This window comes from Eleutherodactylus coqui, chromosome 6, assembly GCF_035609145.1.
Source record: "Eleutherodactylus coqui strain aEleCoq1 chromosome 6, aEleCoq1.hap1, whole genome shotgun sequence".
In the NCBI taxonomy this organism is placed as follows: domain Eukaryota; kingdom Metazoa; phylum Chordata; class Amphibia; order Anura; family Eleutherodactylidae; genus Eleutherodactylus; species Eleutherodactylus coqui.
The window spans coordinates 226,138,367-226,163,463 of NC_089842.1; the positions used below are offsets into that span (position 1 = coordinate 226,138,367).

At 42.8% G+C, this 25,097-nt stretch overlaps 1 protein-coding gene across 3 annotated transcripts in view; it reads right to left on the reverse strand.

Moving 5' to 3' along the window:
• The window catches only part of LOC136633338 (class I histocompatibility antigen, F10 alpha chain-like), a 64,488-nt gene that overhangs the window by 24,348 nt on the left and 15,043 nt on the right, over positions 1 to 25,097 (reverse strand). For 2 of the 3 annotated variants that reach the window (XM_066609001.1, XM_066608999.1), the window contains exon 2: positions 5,597 to 5,857. In XM_066609001.1, coding sequence (XP_066465098.1) covers positions 5,597 to 5,857 — 261 coding nt within the window. Of the gene's footprint in view, positions 1 to 5,596; positions 5,858 to 20,446; positions 20,563 to 25,097 lie in introns of those variants that run through there. The other variant, XM_066609000.1, reaches the window with a different exon arrangement.

Below are 25,097 nucleotides of genomic sequence, written 5' to 3' on the forward strand. Positions count from 1 at the left end.
TGTCTCCCTTTACTTTGTAAAAAATCAAAAATACAATCACACATGTGGTATCCATGTGCGTCGTAATGACCCAGAGAAGGAAGTTAATACATTATTTAACCCCTTAATGACATGGCCCCTTTTTTTCTTTTTTCCCCATTTCTTTTTTTCCCATTTCTTTTTTTCCTCCCCCCTGTTTAAAAAATCACAACTTGTCCCGCAAAAAACAAGCCCTCATATGGCCATGTCAATGGAAAAATGAAAAAGTTATGGCTCTTGAGACGCAACTGCAAAACTAGTTGAAATTCAATGATTAGACCATTTTAAAAAAACCTGCCCTGGTGGGCACGACAGGGTGGTAGGAAACCCGCCACTCAAGGGGTTAATAGTCTGTTGTGGGAGATACCATAAATGTGGCAGCGCAGGAACCGTGATGTTCTGTGGAATAAAGACAACGGTCACTTGTGCTCCGCAGTGATGTCATTCTGGGGTTTTTTTTGCCATCTACTTCTCCCCCCAAAAAACAAATGTAAGTCTATATTCCCACCGGCGAGCCGATACGGGGCCCAGAGACTCCTGATATCGTACTTGTCAGCGTGTATCGCATCCGCGGATGTGAGGAGGTCTTCATGCAGAAACGTCTCGCATCACATCGCACTCCTGTGTACCTCACACGGCAGGCGATGTCTATGACAGTCCCATTGAAGACAGCGAGCGATGCGTTCCGAGGGACGCGGGGAAAAAATAAATAATAATCAAATCGCTCCTGTGTATGACTCAAAAGAAGGGAGTCCATTTTTGTGCGAATTTTATTTGTTTTGCAAGGCACAAAACAAGCGTGAGATTCAGACTCCTATGAATGTAGCCTAAACATTAAGGAACCATATGTATCCCGAAGTGGGGCCATTAAAAAGGACAACTCCTCCCACAAAAACAACAAGGCCGCGATGGGGATTTATTTTTTTGGTTCATTTAGCAAAAAAAAAGTAACAAGATAAAGATTAAAACTGAGAACCGTTCAGAAAAGTACAAAAAAACCTAAATATATTTTTGACAAATCCCCACCATATTTCCAGGGTGCCCTAGGGCTCTTTGCATATTTTACTTAACTTATTACGCACACAAGGCATACACAATTGTACGTGCAAAAAAATCCTCCCCAGGACTCCCAGCCGTTGCGATGGCCAATTAGTTCAAGATGTGTTCTTTTTTGCGCTACTGAAACACGCAGGACAATGCCGCGCTCGTGAACGAACCGGTTGAACTCAATGTATTCTATTTTCTCCTTATGGAACGTGCAAACCTTTTATGCGCAAATACGCCCGTGTGAATCGGCCTTAGAATATCATCACATGACTGCCGATGATTTACCAATTGTCGGGCTGAAGCTGCAAGTCTACATAGAGCCGCACAATTAGCGCCCAGTGTCAGCGCCGCTCGTGTAATCGCGTCCGTACGGCTCCTGCTCAGCACTTACAGAAATCCCCACAGTTCCTCCGTCTTCGGCTGAGCGGATCTCGTAGGTTCGGGTCGCACGGCGATGTGTCGCAGGTAACGTCTTCTAATGATAGCTGATGCTGTCACATTATGACTGGCGACACAGCAGCTGCGGAACATCACAGTAACGATTACCGCGGCGCCGACCTGTATGACATCTTACATCCGACAGGTCGTCCCGTGTAAAAGTACTGCAAGTTATTCGTGACGGCAGCTGTCCTGTGATGGATGTCTAACACACAGTCTGAAGCAGCCGCGCGTCTCGTATCGCCGTGTAGCCCTGGTCTTATGCAGTCTAAGGCCTCATGAAGATGCTCTGCTGTTGGCAGCACAATGTCATGTAAAGGGTTAATCTTGCTGCAGCGTCTGCTAAAGACAGTTTACATTTATTTCACTCCGTTCGGCCGCTGCCTGCGGCTCCTTCAGACGGACGGATCTGCAATCCACAGGAAAGAGAACCCATTGATTTCTAGGTTTGCATTCCTATTTTCACTTTTTGCACATGCAGAAACAAGTAGGACCCGCTGTACAGTACGCTGCGCAATTTTGTGGAAAAAAATATATCTGGACCTCAAATCACGGTGGGGTCGGGTGTCGCGGACATGTGAACAGCCACTGAGTGCAGAAAGTGCAGCACTGTGCGCCGATACAAACTTATCTCATTCACCGCACAAATATATATTGAGTGTTTTTGCACATCCGCTCATCTGAAGAAGCCTTAATCACGTATTTACACGGGCGAGTGTGATATCGGTCTGAGACACTTGTAATATCGCACTTGTAAACCTGTGGTTTTGCCTGCGAGTGCGACGCGTTTCGCTACTCATACGATTTTCACACATTGTTTTAATTCACATAAAGTTTCAAAAGGAAAAATGTTAAAATCCTCTCGCATGAAAATGGCGTCACATATTAGTGATGTCACCCCAAATAGGACATGCCGCGATATTTCCATCACGTACTATAGGGGCGAGCGAAGAAAATCACTTGTGTAAGTTAACCATTGACATCCGTGGGTTATTTTCGATATGGGCAGAACTGGCATGGGAAGATCAGTGGTGCAGATACACCATATCCACCTCCTCCTGTAGGATCCGCTCCTCAGTAACAGCAACAAGCGGCACGAACTGCGTCATTGTGAAAAAAAAAAAAATACTCATGCAAAGACTCCTTGACATGCGCATCACAGCACACACACAGCTCTGCTACATGACATGCGTGTGACAAACACAACTGTGCCACAGTACGTGCACATGTTACAAACTCAGCTCTGCTACATGACATGCACCTGACAGACATGACATGCGCATGTTAAAAATACAGCTCTGCTACATTATATGTGCGTGACAGACACAGCTGTGCCACAGTACATGCGCATGTTAGAAACTCAGCTCTGCTACATGACATGGGAGTCACAAACACAGCTGTGCTACATGACATACATCCATGCTAACTATACACATTACATACACAGACATCAGACAAACAGCCACTCGCAGCTCTACTACATTTGTACTGACTGCACAAGATACGCACAGCTCTTGGATACAGTGATAAGCCCCTGGTCATGTGATCCTTGACTCCACCAACAAGGTGATCACATGATGGTAGTTTGTTAGCTTATTCAGTATACAGCACTCCCAAACACCAGAATGGCTCCTCCCACAGCAGCCCACCAGCTCTCTGGTGGCGGTAGGTCGGTGTCTCCTGTCAGGACCGCTGAGTTGTGTCTGACAACGGCTTAGTTGTATTCTCAGTGTGTTAGGATCTGCGATGATGTCACCATGGGGCGGAGCTATGACACAGTCAGGGCACAGAGCATGAGAATCACTCACATACTTACAAACCAACGAACAAATGGTCGATAGTAGCTTGACTAGTAATTATTAGGAAATTATAGTACCGGTGTTTCTGATGGCGCAATACGCCACACAGCTGTGCTTACATGGTACATCCATTATGACAGACACACACACACCCCTCTACTACATCTATCCTGATTCTCACACACAGCTCCGCAACATGCATCCTGACCCCACACATTACAAACACAACTCTGCTACATCCATCCCGATTCCCACACATCACACACACAGCTCTACTACATGCATCCTGATTCACACATACAGATGTGTTACATCCATGCTGATTTTCAGATATCACCAGCTCAGCAGACTCCTGGATACAGTGATCAGCCCCTGGTCATGTGATCCCCGTCATCACAGGTCTTAGTGGGGGCTGTTGGCTTTTCCAGCATACAGTACTTTCTATGAAACTGCACAATGGCTCCTCCCACAGAAGTGATGTCACCGCAGGCCCTTCAGCCCACTGGATCTCTGTGGTGGAGGTAGGTGGGTGTCTTCTGTCAGGACTGCTGAGTTGTGTCTGAGACAATACCTCGCTTAGTTGTATTCTCATTTTGTTCTTCTGTCAGTCAGGCTCTGTGTTTTATATATGTTATAGGACCTGTGGTGACGTCACCAGGGGCGGAGCATGAGAAGCACCCACAAACATACATAAATACTAACGGACAAGTGATTGTTAGTGGTTTGACAGTGTGTGGTGTACATTGTGTGTATATACAGTACAGTGTATATATAGTGTGTGTATACAGTACAGTGTGTATTGTGTATGTACAATAGTTATGTAATGTGTATATAAAGTGTGTATATTCAGTGCATATAGGGAGTATATACAGTGCAGTGTGTATTATGTATGTATACAGTGCAGTGTATATATAGTAGTGTGAATTGTATATATAGTGTGTATATAGACAGTGCAGTGTATATATAGTGTGTATATACAGTGCAGTGTGTATTGTGTGTATATAGTGTTTATACAGTACAGTGTGTGTATTGTGTACAGTGTATATATTAGTGTATTGTATATATAGTGTGTACATACAGTACAGTGTGTTGTGTATGTAGAGTGTGTATGTACAGTGGGTACAATATATTCATGTGTGTTACAGTGCAGTGTGTATTGGGTATATACAGTAGTGTATTGTGTATATAGTGTGTATATACAGTACAGTGTGTATATATAGTAGTGTGTATTATATATATATATATATATATATATATATATATATATATATATATATATATATATATATATGTGTATATACAGTACAGTGTGTTGTGTATATAGAGTATATACAGTGGGTATAATATATTACTGCGTGTTACAGTGCAGTGTGTATTGGGTATATACAGTAGTGTATTGTGTATATGGTGTGTTTATACAGTACAGTGTGTATACATAGAGTACAGTGTGTATATAGTAGTGTATTGTATATATAGTGTGCATATACAGATATATATCTCATGTGTTACAGTGCAGTGTGTATTGGGTATATAGTGTGTATGTACAGTAATATATATATATATATATAAAAATATATTTATATAGTGTATATACAGTACAGTGTAGAATGTGTGTATACAGTGCAGTGTGTATCGTGTATATATACACAGTACAGTGTGTAAAGATAGTAGTGTGTATAGTGTATACATAGTGTGTAAATACACAGTGCAGTGTATATATTGTGTGATTTTATATAATGCTGTGTGTATATACTGTGCAGTGTGTATAGAGTGTGTATACCGTGAAGTGTGTATTCTGTATATAATGTGTATACAGTACAGTGTATATACAGTAGTGTGTATTGTGTATATAAACAGTGCAGTGTATAGTGTGTATATACACTACAGGGTGCATTGTGTATATATAGTGTATATACAGTGTATTTTGTATATAGTGTGTATATACAGTACAGTGTGTATTGTGTATAGAGTATATACAGTGCAGTGTGCATTATGCATATGTACAGTGTGTATTTACAGTACAGTGTGTATTGTGTATATATACCGTGCAGTGTATATATAGTGTATATGCAGTACAGTGTATATACAGTTGGTGTGTATATAGCGTGTGTGTATGCAGTGTGTATAGTGTATATTAGTGTGTATATACAGTACAGTGTGTCTTGTGTGTTTGCACAATGTGTATAGTGTATATACAGTAGTGTGTATATACAGTGCAGTGTATATAGTGTATGTGTTAGTGTATATAGTATGTAGTGCAGTGTATAGCAGTATATACAGTATCTGTCTCTCACCTCCGCTCTGGTTGAAGCGCTCCATCGCTATCTTCACATTACGTCTGCCTCTAGCCTCATTTCTTCTAGCAATCTGTGTATTTCTCTCCCAGAAGTCGTCTCCCAGTTTCTTCATCCACTCCACGCTCGGTCGGTCTATTCTGCTGTCTGAGTTATAATTCGCAATCTCCCGATCATCCACGTATCCAACGGAAGAGTATTCAGGTATCCCGAACCCCGGAGCCGAGACCGCAGTCTCATAGTAGCGAAGAGAGTGACTGTCTAAGAGAGATACAGAGTGTTACATATCACACATGTACTGCACTCACAGGAAGAGACATCATGTATGTACAGCGTGTAGGTGACGGGGGCTCAGTCGTATCATTAGCGTGTAAGTGACAGGGTCTTGATGTATGTATATACAGTGTGCAGGTGACAGGATCTCAGTCATGTATGTATGCATAGTGTGTATGTATGTATAGTGTGTAGGTAACAGGGGCTCAGTCATGTATGTATGCATGTATAGCGTGTAGGTAACAGGGGCTCAGTCATGTATGTGTGCATAGTGTGTATGTATGTATAGTGTGTAGGTAACAGGGGCTCAGTCATGTATGTATGCATGTATAGCGTGTAGGTAACAGGGGCTCAGTCATGTATGTATGCATAGTGTGTATGTATGCATAGCATGTAGGTAACAGGGGCTCAGTCATGTATGTATGCATAGTGTGTATGTATGTATAGTGTGTAGGTAACAGGGGCTCAGTCATGTATGTATGCATGTATAGCGTGTAGGTAACAGGGGCTCAGTCATGTATGTATGCATGTATAGCGTGTAGGTAACAGGGGCTCAGTCATGTATGTATGTATAGTGTGTAGGTAACAGGGGCTCAGTCACGTATGTATGCATGTATAGCGTGTAGGTAACAGGGGCTCAGTCATGTAGGGATGCATAGCGTGTAGGTAACAGGGGCTCAGTCATGTATGTATGCATAGTGTGTATGTATGTATAGTGTGTAGGTAACAGGGGCTCAGTCATGTATGTATCCATGTATAGTGTGTAGGTAACAGGGGCTCAGTCATGTAGGGATGCATAGCATGTAGGTAACAGGGGCTCAGTCATGTATGTATGCATAGTGTGTATGTATGTATAGTGTGTAGGTAACAGGGGCTCAGTCATGTATGTATGCATGTATAGCGTGTAGGTAACAGGGGCTCAGTCATGCATGTATGCATAGTGTGTATGTATGTATAGTGTGTAGGTAACAGGGGCTCAGTCATGTATGTATGCATAGTGTGTAGGTAACAGGGGCTCAGTCATGTATGTATGCATAGTGTGTATGTAACAGGGGCTCAGTCATGTATGTATGCATAGTGTGTATGTATGTATAGTGTGTAGGCGACAGGATCTCAGTCATGTATGTATGTATGTATAGCGTGTAGGTAACAGGGGCTCAGTCATGTATGTATGCATAGTGTGTATGTATGTATAGTGTGTAGGTAACAGGGGCTCAGTCATGTATGTATGCATAGTGTGTATGTATGTATAGTGTGTAGGTAACAGGGGCTCAGTCATGTATGTATGCATAGTGTGTATGCATGTATAGCGTGTAGGTAACGGGCTCAGTCATGTATGTATGTATAGTGTGTATGCATGTATAGCGTGTAGGTAACAGGGGCTCAGTCATGTATGTATGCATAGTGTGTATGTATGTATAGTGTGTAGGTAACAGGGGCTCAGTCATGTATGTATGCATGTATAGCGTGTAGGTAACAGGGGCTCAGTCATGTATGTATGCATGTATAGCGTGTAGGTAACAGGGGCTCAGTCATGTATGTATGTATAGTGTGTAGGTAACAGGGGCTCAGTCACGTATGTATGCATGTATAGCGTGTAGGTAACAGGGGCTCAGTCATGTATGTATGCATAGTGTGTATGTATGTATAGTTTGCAGGTGACAGGATCTCAGTCATGTATGTATGCATAGTGTGTATGTATGTATAGTGTGTAGGTAACAGGGGCTCAGTCATGGATGTATGCATAGTGTGTATGTATGTATAGTGTGTAGGTAACAGGGGCTCAGTCATGTATGTATGCATGTATAGCGTGTAGTTAACAGGGGCTCAGTCATGTATGTGTGCATAGTGTGTATGTATGTATAGTGTGTAGGTAACAGGGGCTCAGTCATGTATGTATGCATGTATAGCGTGTAGGTAACAGGGGCTCAGTCATGTATGTATGCATAGTGTGTATGTATGCATAGCATGTAGGTAACAGGGGCTCAGTCATGTATGTATGCATAGTGTGTATGTATGTATAGTGTGTAGGTAACAGGGGCTCAGTCATGTATGTATGCATGTATAGCGTGTAGGTAACAGGGGCTCAGTCATGTATGTATGCATGTATAGCGTGTAGGTAACAGGGGCTCAGTCATGTATGTATGTATAGTGTGTAGGTAACAGGGGCTCAGTCACGTATGTATGCATGTATAGCGTGTAGGTAACAGGGGCTCAGTCATGTAGGGATGCATAGCGTGTAGGTAACAGGGGCTCAGTCATGTATGTATGCATAGTGTGTATGTATGTATAGTGTGTAGGTAACAGGGGCTCAGTCATGTATGTATGCATGTATAGTGTGTAGGTAACAGGGGCTCAGTCATGTAGGGATGCATAGCGTGTAGGTAACAGGGGCTCAGTCATGTATGTATGCATAGTGTGTATGTATGTATAGTGTGTAGGTAACAGGGGCTCAGTCATGTATGTATGCATGTATAGCGTGTAGCTAACAGGGGCTCAGTCATGCATGTATGCATAGTGTGTATGTATGTATAGTGTGTAGGTAACAGGGGCTCAGTCATGTATGTATGCATAGTGTGTAGGTAACAGGGGCTCAGTCATGTATGTATGCATAGTGTGTATGTAACAGGGGCTCAGTCATGTATGTATGCATAGTGTGTATGTATGTATAGTGTGTAGGCGACAGGATCTCAGTCATGTATGTATGTATGTATAGCGTGTAGGTAACAGGGGCTCAGTCATGTATGTATGCATAGTGTGTATGTATGTATAGTGTGTAGGTAACAGGGGCTCAGTCATGTATGTATGCATAGTGTGTATGTATGTATAGTGTGTAGGTAACAGGGGCTCAGTCATGTATGTATGCATAGTGTGTATGCATGTATAGCGTGTAGGTAACGGGCTCAGTCATGTATGTATGTATAGTGTGTATGCATGTATAGCGTGTAGGTAACAGGGGCTCAGTCATGTATGTATGCATAGTGTGTATGTATGTATAGTGTGTAGGTAACAGGGGCTCAGTCATGTATGTATGCATGTATAGCGTGTAGGTAACAGGGGCTCAGTCATGTATGTATGCATGTATAGCGTGTAGGTAACAGGGGCTCAGTCATGTATGTATGTATAGTGTGTAGGTAACAGGGGCTCAGTCACGTATGTATGCATGTATAGCGTGTAGGTAACAGGGGCTCAGTCATGTATGTATGCATAGTGTGTATGTATGTATAGTGTGTAGGTAACAGGGGCTCAGTCATGTAGGGATGCATAGCGTGTAGGTAACAGGGGCTCAGTCATGTATGTATGCATAGTGTGTATGTATGTATAGTGTGTAGGTAACAGGGGCTCAGTCATGTATGTATGCATGTATAGCGTGTAGGTAACAGGGGCTCAGTCATGCATGTATGCATAGTGTGTATGTATGTATAGTGTGTAGGTAACAGGGGCTCAGTCATGTATGTATGCATAGTGTGTAGGTAACAGGGGCTCAGTCATGTATGTATGCATAGTGTGTATGTATGTATAGTGTGTAGGTAACAGGGGCTCAGTCATGTATGTATGCATGTACAGCGTGTAGGTAACAGGGGCTCAGTCATGCATGTATGCATAGTGTGTATGTATGTATAGTGTGTAGGTAACAGGGGCTCAGTCACGTATGTATGCATGTATAGCGTGTAGGTAACAGGGGCTCAGTCATGTATGTATGCATAGTGTGTATGTATGTATAGTGTGTAGGTAACAGGGGCTCAGTCATGTAGGGATGCATAGCGTGTATGTAACAGGGGCTCAGTCATGTATGTATGCATAGTGTGTATGTATGTATAGTGTGTAGGCGACAGGATCTCAGTCATGTATGTATGTATGTATAGCGTGTAGGTAACAGGGGCTCAGTCATGTATGTATGCATAGTGTGTATGTATGTATAGTGTGTAGGTAACAGGGGCTCAGTCATGTATGTATGCATAGTGTGTATGTATGTATAGTGTGTAGGTAACAGGGGCTCAGTCATGTATGTATGCATAGTGTGTATGCATGTATAGCGTGTATGTAACAGGGGCTCAGTCATGTATGTATGCATAGTGTGTATGTATGTATAGTGTGTAGGTAACAGGGGCTCAGTCATGTATGTATGCATAGTGTGTATGCATGTATAGCGTGTAGGTAACAGGGGCTCAGTCATGTATGTATGCATAGTGTGTATGCATGTATAGCGTGTAGGTAACAGGGGCTCAATCATGTATGTATACATAGTGTGTATGTATGTATGTATAGTGTGTAGGTAACAGGGGCTCAGTCATGTATGTATGCATAGTGTGTATGTATGCATAGTGTGTAGGTAACAGGGGCTCAGTCATGTATGTATGCATAGTGTGTAGGTAACAGGGGCTTAGTCATGTATGTATGCATGTATAGCGTGTAGGTAACAGGGGCTCAGTCATGTATGTATGCATAGTGTGTATGTATGCATAGCATGTAGGTAACAGGGGCTCAGTCATGTATGTATGCATAGTGTGTATGTATGTATGTATGTATGTATAGCGTGTAGGTAACAGGGGCTCAGTCATGTATGTATGCATAGTGTGTATGTATGTATAGTGTGTAGGTAACAGGGGCTCAGTCATGTATGTATGCATAGTGTGTATGCATGTATAGCGTGTAGGTAACAGGGGCTCAGTCATGTATGTATGCATAGTGTGTATGTATGCATAGCATGTAGGTAACAGGGGCTCAGTCATGTATGTATGCATAGTGTGTATGTATGTATGTATGTATGTATAGCGTGTAGGTAACAGGGGCTCAGTCATGTATGTATGCATAGTGTGTATGTATGTATAGTGTGTAGGTAACAGGGGCTCAGTCATGTATGTATGCATGTATAGCGTGTAGGTAACAGGGGCTCAGTCATGTATGTGTGCATAGTGTGTATGTATGTATAGTGTGTAGGTAACGGGCTCAGTAATGTATGTATGCATGTATAGCGTGTAGGTAACAGGGGCTCAGTCATGTATGTATGCATAGTGTGTATGTATGCATAGCATGTAGGTAACAGGGGCTCAGTCATGTATGTATGCATAGTGTGTATGTATGTATGTATGTATGTATAGCGTGTAGGTAACAGGGGCTCAGTCATGTATGTATGCATAGTGTGTATGTATGTATAGTGTGTAGGTAACAGGGGCTCAGTCATGTATGTATGCATGTATAGAGTGTAGGTAACAGGGGCTCAGTCATGTATGTGTGCATAGTGTGTATGTATGTATAGTGTGTAGGTAACAGGGGCTCAGTCATGTATGTATGCATGTATAGCGTGTAGGTAACAGGGGCTCAGTCATGTATGTATGCATGTATAGCGTGTAGGTAACAGGGGCTCAGTCATGTATGTATGTATAGTGTGTAGGTAACAGGGGCTCAGTCACGTATGTATGCATGTATAGCGTGTAGGTAACAGGGGCTCAGTCATGTATATATGCATAGTGTGTATGTATGTATAGTGTGTAGGTAACAGGGGCTCAGTCATGTAGGGATGCATAGCGTGTAGGTAACAGGGGCTCAGTCATGTATGTATGCATAGTGTGTATGTATGTATGTATAGTGTGTAGGTAACAGGGGCTCAGTCATGTATGTATGCATAGTGTGTATGTATGTATAGTGTGTAGGTAACAGGGGCTCAGTCATGTATGTATGCATGTATAGCGTGTAGGTAACAGGGGCTCAGTCATGCATGTATGCATAGTGTGTATGTATGTATAGTGTGTAGGTAACAGGGGCTCAGTCATGTATGTATGCATAGTGTGTAGGTAACAGGGGCTCAGTCATGTATGTATGCATAGTGTGTATGTAACAGGGGCTCAGTCATGTATGTATGCATAGTGTGTATGTATGAATAGTGTGTAGGCGACAGGATCTCAGTCATGTATGTATGTATAGCGTGTAGGTAACAGGGGCTCAGTCATGTATGTATGCATAGTGTGTATGTATGTATGGTGTGTAGGTAACAGGGGCTCAGTCATGTATGTATGCATAGTGTGTATGCATGTATAGCGTGTAGGTAACAGGGGCTCAGTCATGTATGTATGTATAGTGTGTATGCATGTATAGCGTGAAGGTAACAGGGGCTCAGTCATGTATGTATGCATAGTGTGTATGTATGTATAGTGTGTAGGTAACAGGGGCTCAGTCATGTATGTATGCATAGTGTGTATGCATGTATAGCGTGTAGGTAACAGGGGCTCAGTCATGTATGTATGCATTGTGTGTATGTATGTATAGTGTGTAGGTAACAGGGGCTCAGTCATGTATGTATGCATAGTGTGTATGCATGTATAGCGTGTAGGTAACAGGGGCTCAGTCATGTATGTATGCATAGTGTGTATGTATGTATGTATAGTGTGTAGGTAACAGGGGCTCAGTCATGTATGTATGCATAGTGTGTATGTATGTATATATGTATGTATAGCGTGTAGGTAACAGGGGCTCAGTCATGTATGTATGCATAGTGTGTATGTATGTATAGTGTGTAGGTAACAGGGGCTCAGTCATGTATGTATGCATGTATAGAGTGTAGGTAACAGGGGCTCAGTCATGTATGTGTGCATAGTGTGTATGTATGTATAGTGTGTAGGTAACAGGGGCTCAGTCATGTATGTATGCATGTATAGCGTGTAGGTAACAGGGGCTCAGTCATGTATGTATGTATAGTGTGTATGCATGTATAGCGCGTAGGTAACAGGCGCTCAGTCATGTATGTATGCATAGTGTGTATGTATGTATAGTGTGTAGGTAACAGGGGCTCAGTCATGTATGTATGCATAGTGTGTATGCATGTATAGCGTGTAGGTAACAGGGGCTCAGTCATGTATGTATGCATTGTGTGTATGTATGTATAGTGTGTAGGTAACAGGGGCTCAGTCATGTATGTATGCATAGTGTGTATGCATGTATAGCGTGTAGGTAACAGGGGCTCAGTCATGTATGTATGCATAGTGTGTATGTATGTATGTATAGTGTGTAGGTAACAGGGGCTCAGTCATGTATGTATGCATAGTGTGTATGTATGTATGTATGTATGTATAGCGTGTAGGTAACAGGGGCTCAGTCATGTATGTATGCATAGTGTGTATGTATGTATAGTGTGTAGGTAACAGGGGCTCAGTCATGTATGTATGCATAGTGTGTAGGTAACAGGGGCTCAGTCATGTATGTATGCATAGTGTGTAGGCGACAGGATCTCAGTCATGTATGTATGTATGTATAGCGTGTAGGTAACAGGGGCTCAGTCATGTATGTATGCATAGTGTGTATGTATGTATAGTGTGTAGGTAACAGGGGCTCAGTCATGTATGTATGCATAGTGTGTATGTATGTATAGTGTGTAGGTAACAGGGGCTCAGTCATGTATGTATGCATAGTGTGTATGTATGTATAGTGTGTAGGTAACAGGGGCTCAGTCATGTATGTATGCATAGTGTGTAGGTAACAGGGGCTCAGTCACGTATGTATGCATAGTGTGTAGGTAACGGGCTCAGTCATGTATGTACAGCGTATAGGTGACAGGGTCTCGGGTGTGTATATGAGATGCAGCAGTTATTACATGATGTGATCTTCTCTGTGTTGTATGTTATGATGTTCTCGTCTCTCACTGCGCTGCCAGGAAGAACTACAAGAGGAACTCTATATGTGATATAATGTGCGCTCCACAGTCCCTGATAGTATTATATAATCAGTGACTACAGTAGGAGATAGTGTTATAGGCCTCAGATGCTGCAGAACCTCATTTTGAATAGAATGTAGGAGCTTAATGCCAATCACTGTTATAGGAGTATTACCATCATAAACATTTATGGCGCTTCCACAGGACGGGCGCAGCGCCCACCTCTGGGAGCCTCACCTATGGCAGCTGCAGGAATTGCCTAATAAGTAACACCCCATCATGAATCTATGGTGTGGGGGTGGATGAGACACGTGTAGGATTTACAAGCAGCCTCTGTTTGCTTCATCAGAAAGCTGTTCTGCAGCAGCTGTGTCTGTATTGTACAATGTAGGTCTATGAATTCTATGAAGGGTGTGAGATGGTAGAGCCAAGTGATGGAGAAGATGGGAGGGGTGGGGCGAGGCTGTAGGAGGGTGTGCAGTCTGTGCGGGGGAGATGTGTGTCTGTTGGACTTGGTGTGCGGATGAGAGTTATCATCTTCCCTCACACAACCTCATGGCTGATGTACAAACACACCAACAACTCGCACCAAAAACGGACAAACATTTTTAATACATTTAGCACATTCTATGATTCTTAGCTGCTCCCCTACATAATATGTTCTGTATCACATAATAAGTTTGTCGCGCGTCATGTACTCCATTATTTTGTCTCCCTTTCCACAGATAAGTGATTTAACGGATCCACTCCATACTCCTCAGAATACACCACAGATAAGGGATATAATAACCGATCCCCTCCATACTGACCAGAATACACCACAGATAAGTGATATAATTAGGGATGAGCGAGTATACTCGCTAAGGCACTACTCGCTCGAGTAATGTGCCTTAGCCAAGTATCTCCCCGATCGTCCCGAGTACACCACAGATAAGTGATATAATAGCTGATCCCCTCCATACTGACCAGAATACACTGCAGATAAGTGATATAATAACTGATCCCCTCCATACTGACCAGAATACACTGCAGATAAGTGATATACTAACTGATCCCCTCCATACTGACCAGAATACACCGCAGATAAGTGATATAATAACTGATCCCCCTCCATACTGACCAGAATACACCACAGATAAGGGATATAATAACTGATCCCCTCCGTACTGACCAGAATACACCACAGATAAGTGATATAATAACCGATCCCCTCCATACTCACCAGAATACACCGCAGATAAGGGATATAATAGCTGATCCCCTCCATACTGACCAGAATACACCACACATAAGTGATATAATAACTAATCCCCTCCATACTCCCCAGAATAAACTGCAGATAAGGGATATAAAAACTGATCCCCCATACTGACCAGAATACACCACAGATAAGGGATGTAATAACTGACCCCCCTTCATACTGACCAGAATACACCACAGATAAGTGATATAATAACTGATCCCCCCATACTGACCAGAATACACCTCACATAAGTGATATAACTGATCCCCTCCATACTGACCAGAATACACTGCAGATAAGTGATATAATAACTGATCCCCCATACTGACCAGAATACACCGCACATAAGTGATATAATAACTGATCCCCCTCCATACTCCCCAGAATACACTGCAGATAAGGGATATAACTGATCCCCCTCCATACTGACCAGAATACACCACAGATAAGTGATATAATAACTGATCCCCTCCATACTCCCCAGAATACACTGCAGATAAGTGATATAATAACTGATCCCCTCCATACTGACCAGAATACACCACAGATAAGTGATATAACTGATCCCCTACATACTGACCAGAATACACCGCACATAAGTGATATAATAACTGATCCCCTCCATACTCCCCAGAATACACTGCAGATAAGTGATATAATAACTGATCCCCTCCATACTGACCAGAATACACCGCAGATAAGTAATATAATAACTGATCCCCCTCCATACTCCCCAGAATACACTGCAGATAAGTGATATAATAACTGATCCCCCATACTGACCAGAATACACCGCACATAAGTGATATAATAACTGATCCCCCTCCATACTCCCCAGAATACACTGCAGATAAGGGATATAACTGATCCCCCTCCATACTGACCAGAATACACCACAGATAAGTGATATAATAACTGATCCCCTCCATACTGACCAGAATACACCGTACATAAGTGATATAATAACTAATCCCCTACATACTCCCCAGAATACACTGCAGATAAGGGATATAATAACTGATCCCCCATACTGACCAGAATACACCACAGATAAGGGATGTAATAACTGACCCCCTTTCATACTGACCAGAATACACCACAGATAAGTGATATAATAACTGATCCCCTCCATACTGACCAGAATACACCGCAGATAAGTGATATATTAACTGATCCCCTTCATACTGACCAGAATACACTGCAGATAAGGGATATAATAACTGATCCCCTCCATACTGACCAGAATACACCGCAGATAAGTGATATAATAACTGATCCCCTCCATACTCACCAGAATACACCACAGATAAGTGATATAATAACTGATCCCCCTCCATACTGACCAGAATACACCGCAGATAAGTAATATAATAACTGATCCCCTCCATACTGACCAGAATACACCACAGATAAGTGATATAATAACTGATCCCCCTTCATACTGACCAGAATACACCACAGATAAGTGATATAATAACTGATCCCCCTCCATACTGACCAGAATACACCACAGATAAGTGATATAATAACTGATCCCCTCCATACTCACCAGAATACACCACAGATAAGTGATATAATAACTGATCCCCCTCCATACTGACCAGAATACACCACAGATAAGTGATATAATAACTGATCCCCTCTATACTAACCAGAATACACCACAGATAAGTGATATAATAACTGATCCCCCTCCATACTGACCAGAATACACCACAGATAAGTGATATAACTGATCCCCTCCATACTGACCAGAATACACTGCAGATAAGTAATATAATAACTGCTCCCCCTCCATACTGACCAGAATACACCGCAGATAAGTGATATAATAACCGATCCCCTCCATACTCCCCAGAATACACCGCAGATAAGTAATATAATAACTGATCCCCTCCATACTGACCAGAATACACCACAGATAAGTGATATAATAACTGATCCCCCTTCATACTGACCAGAATACACCACAGATAAGTGATATAATAACTAATCCCCTCCATACTGACCAGAATACACCACAGATAAGTGATATAATAACTGATCCCCTCCATACTGACCAGAATACACCGTAGATAAGTGATAATAACTGATCCCCTCCATACTGACCAGAATACATCGCAGATAAGTGATATAATAACTGATCCCCTCCATACTAACCAGAATACACCACAGATAAGTGATATAATAACTGATCCCCCTCCATACTGACCAGAATACACCACAGATAAGTGATATAACTGATCCCCTCCATACTGACCAGAATACACTGCAGATAAGTAATATAATAACTGCTCCCCCTCCATACTGACCAGAATACACCGCAGATAAGTGATATAATAACCGATCCCCTCCATACTCCCCAGAATACACCGCAGATAAGTAATATAATAACTGATCCCCTCCATACTGACCAGAATACACCACAGATAAGTGATATAATAACCGATCCCCTCCATACTCCCCAGAATACACCGCAGATAAGTAATATAATAACTGATCCCCTCCATACTCCCCAGAATACACCGCAGATAAGTAATATAATAACTGATCCCCTCCATACTCCCCAGAATACACCGCAGATAAGTAATATAATAACTGATCCCCTCCATACTGACCAGAATACACCGCAGATAAGTGATATAATAACTGATCCCCCTTCATACTGACCAGAATACACCGCAGATAAGTGATATAATAACTGATCCCCCTTCATACTGACCAGAATACACCGCAGATAAGGGATATAATAGCTGATCCCCTCCATACTGACCAGAATACACCACAGATAAGTGATATAATAACTAATCCCCTCCATACTGACCAGAATACACTGCAGATAAGTAATATAATAACTGCTCCCCCTCCATACTGACCAGAATACACTGCAGATAAGTGATATAATAACTGATCCCCTCCATACTGACCAGAATACACTGCAGATAAGTGATATAATAACTGATCCCCTCCGTACTGACCAGAATACACAGCAGATAAGGGATATAATAACTGATCCCCCTCCATACTGACCAGAATACAGCGCAGATAAGTGATATAATAACCGATCCCCTCCATACTCCCCAGAATACACCGCAGATAAGTAATATAATAACTGATCCCCTCCATACTGACCAGAATACACTGCAGATAAGTGATATAACTGATCCCCTCCATACTGACCAGAATACACCGCAGATAAGGGATATAATAACTGATCCCCTCCATACTGACCAGAATACACTGCAGATAAGTGATATAATAGCTGATCCCCTCCATACTGAGCAGAATACACTGTATATAAGTGATATAATAACTGATCCCCTTCATACTGACCAGAATACACCACAGATAAGGGATATAATAGCTGATCCCCTCCATACTGACCAGAATACACACCGCAGATAAGGGATATAATAGCTGATCCCCTCCATACTGACCAGAATACACCACAGATAAGGGATATAATAGCTGATCCCCTCCATACTGACCAGAATACACCGCAGATAAGTGATATAATAGCTGATCCCCTCCATACTGAGCAGAATACACTGTATATAAGTGATATAATAACTGATCCCCTCCATACTCACCAGAATACACCACAGATAAGTGATATAATAGCTGATCCCCCTCCATACTGACCAGAATACACCGCAGATAAGTGATATAATAACTGATCCCCTCCATACTCACCAGAATACACCACAGATAAGTGATATAATAACTGATCCCCTCCATACTGACCAGAATACACCGCAGATAAGTGATATAATAGCTGATCCCCTCCATACTGACCAGAATACACCGTAGATAAGTGATAATAACTGATCCCCTCCATACTGACCAGAATACATCGCAGATAAGTGATATAATAACTGATCCCCTCCATACTAACCAGAATACACCACAGATAAGTGATATAATAACTGATCCCCCTCCATACTGACCAGAATACACCACAGATAAGTGATATAACTGATCCCCTCCATACTGACCAGAATACACTGCAGATAAGTAATATAATAACTGCTCCCCCTCCATACTGACCAGAATACACCGCAGATAAGTGATATAATAACCGATCCCCTCCATACTCCCCAGAATACACCGCAGATAAGTAATATAATAACTGATCCCCTCCATACTGACCAGAATACACCACAGATAAGTGATATAATAACCGATCCCCTCCATACTCCCCAGAATACACCGCAGATAAGTAATATAATAACTGATCCCCTCCATACTCCCCAGAATACACCGCAGATAAGTAATATAATAACTGATCCCCTCCATACTCCCCAGAATACACCGCAGATAAGTAATATAATAACTGATCCCCTCCATACTGACCAGAATACACCGCAGATAAGTGATATAATAACTGATCCCCCTTCATACTGACCAGAATACACCGCAGATAAGTGATATAATAACTGATCCCCCTTCATACTGACCAGAATACACCGCAGATAAGGGATATAATAGCTGATCCCCTCCATACTGACCAGAATACACCACAGATAAGTGATATAATAACTAATCCCCTCCATACTGACCAGAATACACTGCAGATAAGTAATATAATAACTGCTCCCCCTCCATACTGACCAGAATACACTGCAGATAAGTGATATAATAACTGATCCCCTCCATACTGACCAGAATACACTGCAGATAAGTGATATAATAACTGATCCCCTCCGTACTGACCAGAATACACAGCAGATAAGGGATATAATAACTGATCCCCCTCCATACTGACCAGAATACAGCGCAGATAAGTGATATAATAACCGATCCCCTCCATACTCCCCAGAATACACCGCAGATAAGTAATATAATAACTGATCCCCTCCATACTGACCAGAATACACTGCAGATAAGTGATATAACTGATCCCCTCCATACTGACCAGAATACACCGCAGATAAGGGATATAATAACTGATCCCCTCCATACTGACCAGAATACACTGCAGATAAGTGATATAATAGCTGATCCCCTCCATACTGAGCAGAATACACTGTATATAAGTGATATAATAACTGATCCCCTTCATACTGACCAGAATACACCACAGATAAGGGATATAATAGCTGATCCCCTCCATACTGACCAGAATACACACCGCAGATAAGGGATATAATAGCTGATCCCCTCCATACTGACCAGAATACACCACAGATAAGGGATATAATAGCTGATCCCCTCCATACTGACCAGAATACACCGCAGATAAGTGATATAATAGCTGATCCCCTCCATACTGAGCAGAATACACTGTATATAAGTGATATAATAACTGATCCCCTCCATACTCACCAGAATACACCACAGATAAGTGATATAATAGCTGATCCCCCTCCATACTGACCAGAATACACCGCAGATAAGTGATATAATAACTGATCCCCTCCATACTCACCAGAATACACCACAGATAAGTGATATAATAACTGATCCCCTCCATACTCACCAGAATACACCACAGATAAGTGATATAATAACTGATCCCCTCCATACTGACCAGAATACACTGCAGATAAGTGATATAATAACTGATCCCCTCCATACTCCCCAGAATACACCACAGATAAGTGATATAATAACCGATCTCCTCCATGCTGACCAGAATACACTGCAGATAAGTGATATAATAACTGATCCCCCCCCCCATACTCACCAGAATACATTGCAGATAAGTGAAGGAGAAGCACAATGAGGGGGAACATCTTCCTCATCCTGATATATTGGGGCCCAGAGTTACCAGAACATAAAGAACTTCTCCTCTGACAAACACAACAGTCAGTGACTCCGAACACTGCAGGAGGAGCTCAGCTCTGATTGGACAGTAGGTATCCTCTCCTCCAATAGAAAAATCCCCCTGCAGCTGCTCATCAGTTACCGGGCAGAGTGAGGCTGGAGAGGTTAGATGGTGGAGAAAGTGAAAGTAACATGTTGGGAGATTATAGAAATAATGACGATTTATAAGAAAGTGTGAGGTAAAAGTTGGTGCTAATGAGGAATAAGAGGGGCGGGGAGGTCTGCTGGTTCTGTGGGGTCCGGCCGTAGGATGAGATACGTCACCGCTGACCCGAGAACCGCAGCCGTACCTGCCCCTATAGAAATAATGACGATTTATAAGAAAGTGTGAGGTAAAAGTTGGTGCTAATGAGGAATAAGAGGGGGGGGGGAGGTCTGCTGGTTCAGTGGGGTCTGGCCGTAGGATGAGATACGTCACCGCTGACCCGAGAACCGCAGCCGTACCTGCCCCTATAGAAATAATGACGATTTATAAGAAAGTGTGAGGTAAAAGTTGGTGCTAATGAGGAATAAGAGGGGCGGGGAGGTCTGCTGGTTTTGTGGGGTCCGGCTGTAGGATGAGATACGTCACCGCTGACCCGAGAACCGCAGCCGTACCTGCCCCTATAGAAACAGTCAGCAATAACTACATAATGGCGCACTCGGTGCGTCCGCACAGGCGGGATATCCACAGAATATCTCCCAGAAAAAAAAAAAACCTCCGCTGGGGAAGTATTTTTGTACATAAATCCACAACAGACTCGTCCCGTATAGACATGCTGTTAGGGCTTATTCAGACCGTATTTACACAGGTATTTCGTGTATAAAAAATAAAATAAAAAAGCACCTAAAAACGCGGCCATACGAAGCATTGGATTTCAATGGCTTCATTCAGATTAATGTATTTTCCCACGTAAAATTGAAGCGCATGAAAAAAAAGAAAGAAAGAAAAAAAAAAGGACACGCAACAATTTTTGGCAGTCTTTTTTATACGGCGTGTGAAGATAGGTCTGTGATACGCAGCAAAACGTGAGGGGGGGGGGGGGGAGAGTTACCGGCGTACAAGGGTTAAACAAGAGACAGCTCACCCAAATTCAGCATAATTTGTCGTTCTATTCCGATCGTTGCTCGCCATCACTTTTGCGTATTTTTTTACTATTTACGCAGCAGCGCCGCGGGTGAATGACTGGAAATACGCAAATTAAGATCGAGACTCAAGCGTGACAAAGAGTTACTTCATGGCCGTGTGAAGGAGACCTTAGGCTGTATTTACATGAACGGTTTTATTGCGCGGCGCACAAGTCGGTTCCTTTATTCGTAATGATGCTGCAGGATTTGTAAAAAAAAAATAAAATCCCAGCAGTTCTATTTTCTTGTGAGTCTCACATGAGAATATGACATACAAACATGCGGTCTCCGTCACATCGCACGGGACACGAGCGGGGTGTCTGTGTGATACGATTCGCGCACATGAATCTCGGGCGCAGCTCGCCATTAGCCCCGCACATACAGCCCTGGTGATTGCTGACAAAAGTGATGGTGTAGTTGATGTCAGAATTTATGTTGATCCAAGCAAAGCGGAACCGAGCGCCACTGCTTGCCAGCAGAATATAACAGGCCACTCCGGTGATATTTATATACCTTCATGATGCAGCTGTCCTCCAGTATATATAAGTCACAGAGTGCTGCCTTGGTTAGTTATTCCTTTCTTTCTCCTCAGACGGTCATGTGATCTCATTCTCACAGCTCAGATCTGATTGAGGGTTTTGTATTCATCTTCAAGTCAGATTCTCAGTCTGTGTGATGCTCTTACATGTAGCTATTACTAAAGCTGCTTGCAAGAGGGGCACAGACATCATCACGAAGCTCCTGTCACACAGGTATAATAGAGGAGATCACAGCTCATGTCCATAACTGTGTTTTCACAGCGGATTACACATGGACGCATAATATGTGGCGAATGAAGTCAATGGACATCTACTTATCCATGCACATGCGTGTGGCCATTGCTTATCGATACATATACAAGAAATAGATGGCAGCATGCTGTTCATCTCTGCATACCACACAGTGTGAGCCCTATACTTTTGTATATGCTACATAATCTATTGCATATGGGAGCTTTTTCATATGCATCCCTGCTCTGAAACATTAAAGTAAAGAGTCACATTGCTCATGTCCGTGTGATACACGAGCATGCGCAGTGCACACTCAGCCATACGCAGTCTCTTCTAACTACTTGACGGCAAAGCTGATGTTAACATATGCCCAAGGACAGAAGCCCTAATGATAATTAAACTGCCCCTCACCCACTTGCAGGCAAAAATGGTATAGCCTCAGCTAATGTAGTGCTGATGCATCATGGGATTGATTGAAAGTGAAAGTAAGAAAAACAGTCTCAAGATGTTGACTAATAATTATCAGAAAGGGGGCTGCACTGCAGGGAGGTGCCTGAAATACATAGAGACCTCCAGAGTATAACAGGCAATTAGGTGAGGGGGGCAAGTATAAAAGAACGTTTTTGCCAACCCAGTCCTGAAAGGGGTTGTCCCGCGAAAGCAAGTGGGGTTAAGCACTTCTGTATGGCCATATTAATGCACTTTGTACTATACATCGTGCATTAAATATTAGCCATACAGAAGTTATACACTTACCCCCTCCGGTGTTGGCGTCCCCGTCTCCATGGCACCGACCAAAGCCTTCTTCTGCCTGGATTAGAGGCGCTTGCGCTGTCTGCCCTCTTCTGTCAGAGGGCAGACAGAAGGCCGCCCCCCCCCCCCCTCCCGCGCGCTTAATATTGCATGCCTAACACAGGAGGAAGTGCAGAGCTGGTTAAAGAGGATTAAAATTGATGGGCCCAGATGGAATACACCCAAGAGTTCTAAGGAAACTAAGTAACATGATAGATAGATCACTATTTCTTATATTTAGGGACACCATTGAGACTGGGGTTGTACCACTAGATTGGCACATTGCCAGTGTGGTTCTAATATACAAAAAGAGGTCTAAAAGAAAGCCTGGTAACTACAGGCCGGTAAGTCTCACCTCAATAATTGGAAAAACATTTGAGGGATCTCTGAGAGCTGCCATCCTAGAATACCTCAAGGAAAAACAGCATAACTCCTCATCAGCATATGTGGCTACAAATGGACCTAGATAAGTTGGGGGCTTGGGTTAAAAAAAAAATCAAATGAAGTTCAATGTTGATAAATGTAAGGTTTTGCACATGGGCAGGAGAAACGGATGTCACCAATATACACTAAATGGGGTGCTGCTCGGGAAAAGTGACATGGAAAAAAGACCTGGAGGTACTAGGGGACTGTAGACTAAACTGGAGTAACCAATGCCAGTCAGCTGCTGCAAAAGCTAATAAAGTCTTGGGGTGCATTAAAAGAGGTATAGGGGCGAAGGACGAGAACATTATCCTTCCATTATATAAGGCACTTGACAGGCCCCATATGGAATACTGCGTACAGTTCTGTTCACCGGTGCTCAGGAAAGATGTCACAGTGCTTGAGGGGGTTCAAAGAAGGGCAACTAAACTAATACATGGAATGACGGGACTGGAATACCCAGAGAGGCATCAAAACTGGGATTATTTACTCTAGAAAAAAGACGGCTAAGGGCTCCCACACACTTGCGTTTATGTTTTTTGTTAACGCGATTGTCAATGGGACTTTCTAATGTTAAAAACGCATCGCACCAAAAACACAAGTTGCATTATGTTGTGTTTTTAACATTAGAAAGTCCCATTGACAATCACGTTAACAAAAAACGCAAACCCAAGTGTGAGGGAGCCCTAAGGGTGCCTTTCCACTAGCCTTTTTTTATCGCTACGTTTTTTTTTCACGCGATTGTCAATGGGACTTTCTAATGTTAAAAATGCAACGCATTGCACCAAAAACACAAGTTGTGCTGCGGTGTGTTGCGTTTTTAATAGAGATGAGCGAACGTACTTGTCCGAGCTTGATATTCGTGCGAATATTAGGGTGTTCGGGATGCTCGTTACTTTCAGTTTCCTCTCTGAGACGTTAGCGCGCTTTTCTGGCCAATTGAAAGACAGGGAAGGCATTACAACTTCCCCCTGTGATGTTCCAGCCCTATACCACCCCCCTGCAGTGAGTGGCTGGGGCGATCAGATGTCACCCGAGTATAAAAGTCGGCCCCTCCCGCGGCTCGCCTAAGATGGCGTGTGAGTTAGCTGAGGGAAAGTGCTGTTCTATTGGAGTTGCTGTAGGGAGAGTGTTTGTAGTGAGTGTAGGCTTCAAGAACCCCAACGGTCCTTCTTAGGGCCACATCTACGTGTGTGCAGGCTGCTGTTAGCAGTGGAGAATTTTTTTTTTCTTCTCAAAATCGGCAGTGCAGAGCATTGCACCCGGTATTAGGGACAGAAGTGGTGCTTAGGCAGGGAGAGTGTTAGGAGTGAGTGTAGGCTTCAAGAACCTCAACGGTCCTTTCTAGGGCCACATTTAACTGTGTGGAGTACTGTGCAGGCTGCTGTTAGCTGTGTTGCTTTTTTTTTTTTCTTCTCA